The 2,713-nt window shown below is 32.9% G+C and overlaps 1 protein-coding gene across 1 annotated transcript; it reads right to left on the bottom strand.

Moving 5' to 3' along the window:
* Positions 1 to 1,212: 1,212 nt before the first annotated feature.
* Positions 1,213 to 2,463, bottom strand: LOC145123632 (DNA mismatch repair protein MSH1, mitochondrial-like). Its single transcript, XM_079058836.1, has 5 exons — positions 2,414 to 2,463; positions 2,042 to 2,248; positions 1,721 to 1,919; positions 1,525 to 1,632; positions 1,213 to 1,417 (listed from the first exon to the last, which is right to left on the bottom strand). Exons 1-3 carry the CDS (start codon positions 2,435 to 2,437, stop codon positions 1,722 to 1,724), a joined length of 429 nt encoding a protein of 142 aa, XP_078914962.1. The 5' UTR covers positions 2,438 to 2,463; the 3' UTR covers positions 1,213 to 1,417; positions 1,525 to 1,632; position 1,721.
* Positions 2,464 to 2,713: the final 250 nt, after the last annotated feature.

Raw genomic sequence — 2,713 nt, 5'->3', positions numbered from 1 at the left:
CTTTTGCGTGTCGTCTATTTACGACACGCATTTACGATGCGTAATTACGACACACATTTATGACGCGCGTTTACGGCACGCTTTGCGTATCAAGGAAGGCTCTGTCATAAAGAAAGATGACATGCATTTGCGTGTCGTAACCTTACGACTCGCATTGCGTATCATTAAAGCCCCTGTCAAGAAAGGCCATGTCATAAATGAAGATGACACACATTTTTGCGTATCATAATTTTAAATGTTTAAAAAAAATATTATTTATAGATTTACTAATTTTCAAATTAAATTTGTATTTAATGTCTCATAATAGAAAATAAAATATCATATACAAAAAATACAATCCATTGCATAAAATTTAATGTCATACAAATAATCCTTCCATGGAAAGATAAAACAAATCAATAGAAGTTGTAACAAAAATTTACAAACTAATTAGATACAAGAAATATAAAACAAATATACCCTCAAATGATTTTCAAAGTCTAATCTCCATGTCAGCTCTTCAACTCACTTCTCCAGTTTGTCCTTAGCTTCTCTAAGGGCTCTAGCATCTCTTGCAGCCTGTGACAACATTCTTAATTCTTTCCTAAGTGACACCTTTTTCCTGTCTGTTAATTCCCCTGTGCTTGTGTTGAGTAAAAAGTTCAAAAGATGTCCATCCCCAAGTGCACACAACAACTAAGGTATCTGTAATTAAACATTAAACACTTTTTACAAATTTGCCCTCATAGATGAAGATAAAGATGAAGATGAGATGAGAATCATACACCTTCAAAGGCACAAAGAAGAACAGAACGTGGTATTATTTCGCCACCTAGAATAGGGGGGTAAAACAGTAAATAACAAATATTCCAAATAAGTCCCTCCATCTTTTCCCCTATATTTATATAGGACCCATTCTCTATCAGAAAGCAAAGTAGGATAAAGCTCAACTTCCAAAATCCTAACTAGAGGCATGGGTCTTGTTACGCCATTTATAAGAAGGGAGGGACCTTTTAAGCCTGAGGTGGTGGATACCACTCATGGTGATCAACTGTAACAAGAACAGACTTCCTCCTATGCCTATTTGTATAGCTTATGTATTCTAAAGGAACCCTAGCTCCTTTACATAAATTAGAAAGAACATTGATCAAGTCTTGAAGATTTGAAATGTCTTTATTTGCTAACTTGTTGATAATAGCATGTCGTGGGACTCCTGCTCTATACAACATGTAACTGCATATATATGCCAAAAGTTAAGCTATCATACTAAATAAATTTTAAACAACTTAACTTAACTTATTACTTACCCAAGTTCTGATACATATACAAGACCACAGTGAAAACAAAAATTCCTAGCCTATTGATAGGAGAGAGGGTGTATAACAGCACCACTAACTTCAAGAAAATGGTTTGGAGTTATGGAGTGCAAATCTTCCACCTGAAGATAACAATAACATATGGAGAATTTTAGTATCATTGACTAGTATTTTGACTTTTACAAAATCTTGGCATGATTCTAGAGAATTAGAGAATATAGTTACTTACCTTTAACTGAACAGTTAAAGGTGTTCCACCTCTTTCAAACTGTAACTCCACATATTGGCCAACACTATCATCAAGTAAAGTCACCATTTTCAGAAAATGAGTAGTCACCTGTATACACACTTATAAATTAGTATTTGTTGGTATGAAATATGGTGATATTTATATTTTATATTTTATATTTTATACATATACATACCTCACCATTCATGCGAAGGTTTGAGTTGTTTTATTTGTTCTTCTCCAGGGGTATTAGCCCAAACAGAAGGAGCAAATCTTTTTCCTTTAAACCAAACAGATTTATGCTCACGTGCATATGTGATTTCTCCTCTCTCACCTCCAAATGGTGTTGTGGTAGCTTTTATTCTTGAAATTATAGGAAGGAAATCTTCTGTAACCTTACAAAAAATGCCACCTGGCATCTGTTAACTTACTACAAGATAATAATAATAATAATAATAATAATAATAATAATAATAATAATAATAACAAACTATGGAAGCAAAGGAAGAACACTTACTGCTAAAGATAAGGCTTCAGCAGCTTTATCAACCTCTTCATATGATTCTTTTAGATGGATCTTTTTAACACGGTTTTTCCATGAAGATTCCATCTCTTCAAAAAAATCATTTGGTATGTTTGGATATGAACTTGTTTTCTGATCATTTTCACCATCTAAAGAGATAAGTTCACCAATTCTATGGGAGATAGATTCACATTCATTCACCTGAAAATAACCAAAGAAAGTATAGATAACAGATAAGTCTCATGGTATATAAAAGAATATATATATATATATATATATATATATATATATATATATATATATATATATATATATACTATCAGTTGCATCTCCAGAAAGAAGTAAAGAAGTCACACAAAAACTTACCAACAAAATATTGGCTTCATCCATAGGTGGCAGATCAACACCTTTCTCAAAAATTGGCTCCACCTAACAAAAAGAGCACATAGAATAAGGGGAGGAAATTTTCTTGACACTTTAAACAGAGATATCAAAGTTGTACCAGATCGAAGTTGTATCATAGTATTTATCACCTTTCTAATGGAAACAGAGTCTGAACAAGTAACAAGCAGGTTCACAATGCTTTTACAAATGCTTTCTTCGTGTGGTCTGATATAATCAGCAAAGCTCTTCAAAAGGTAAGTCAGGAAAGAGACAGTCTGCAAG

This window comes from Lactuca virosa, chromosome 7 (genome assembly GCF_052849685.1).
Source record: "Lactuca virosa cultivar CGN04683 chromosome 7, Lactuca_virosa_CGN04683_v6, whole genome shotgun sequence".
Lineage (NCBI taxonomy): Eukaryota > Viridiplantae > Streptophyta > Magnoliopsida > Asterales > Asteraceae > Lactuca > Lactuca virosa.
Note: the sequence above shows the minus strand (reverse complement) of the source record. Positions and strands in the feature narration are given on the sequence as shown.

Bases quoted from the DNA above. Each gene is read 5' to 3' on its own strand.
- LOC145123632 (XM_079058836.1), bottom strand. From the start codon at position 2,437: ATGGATGAAGCCAATATTTTGTTG. The intron at 2,249-2,413 runs GTAAGTTTTTGT...GGTTATTTTCAG, and splicing joins ATGAAGCCAATATTTTGTTG to GTGAATGAATGTGAATCTAT. The intron at 1,920-2,041 runs GTAAGTGTTCTT...ATTTTTTGTAAG, and splicing joins CTGAAGCCTTATCTTTAGCA to GTTACAGAAGATTTCCTTCC.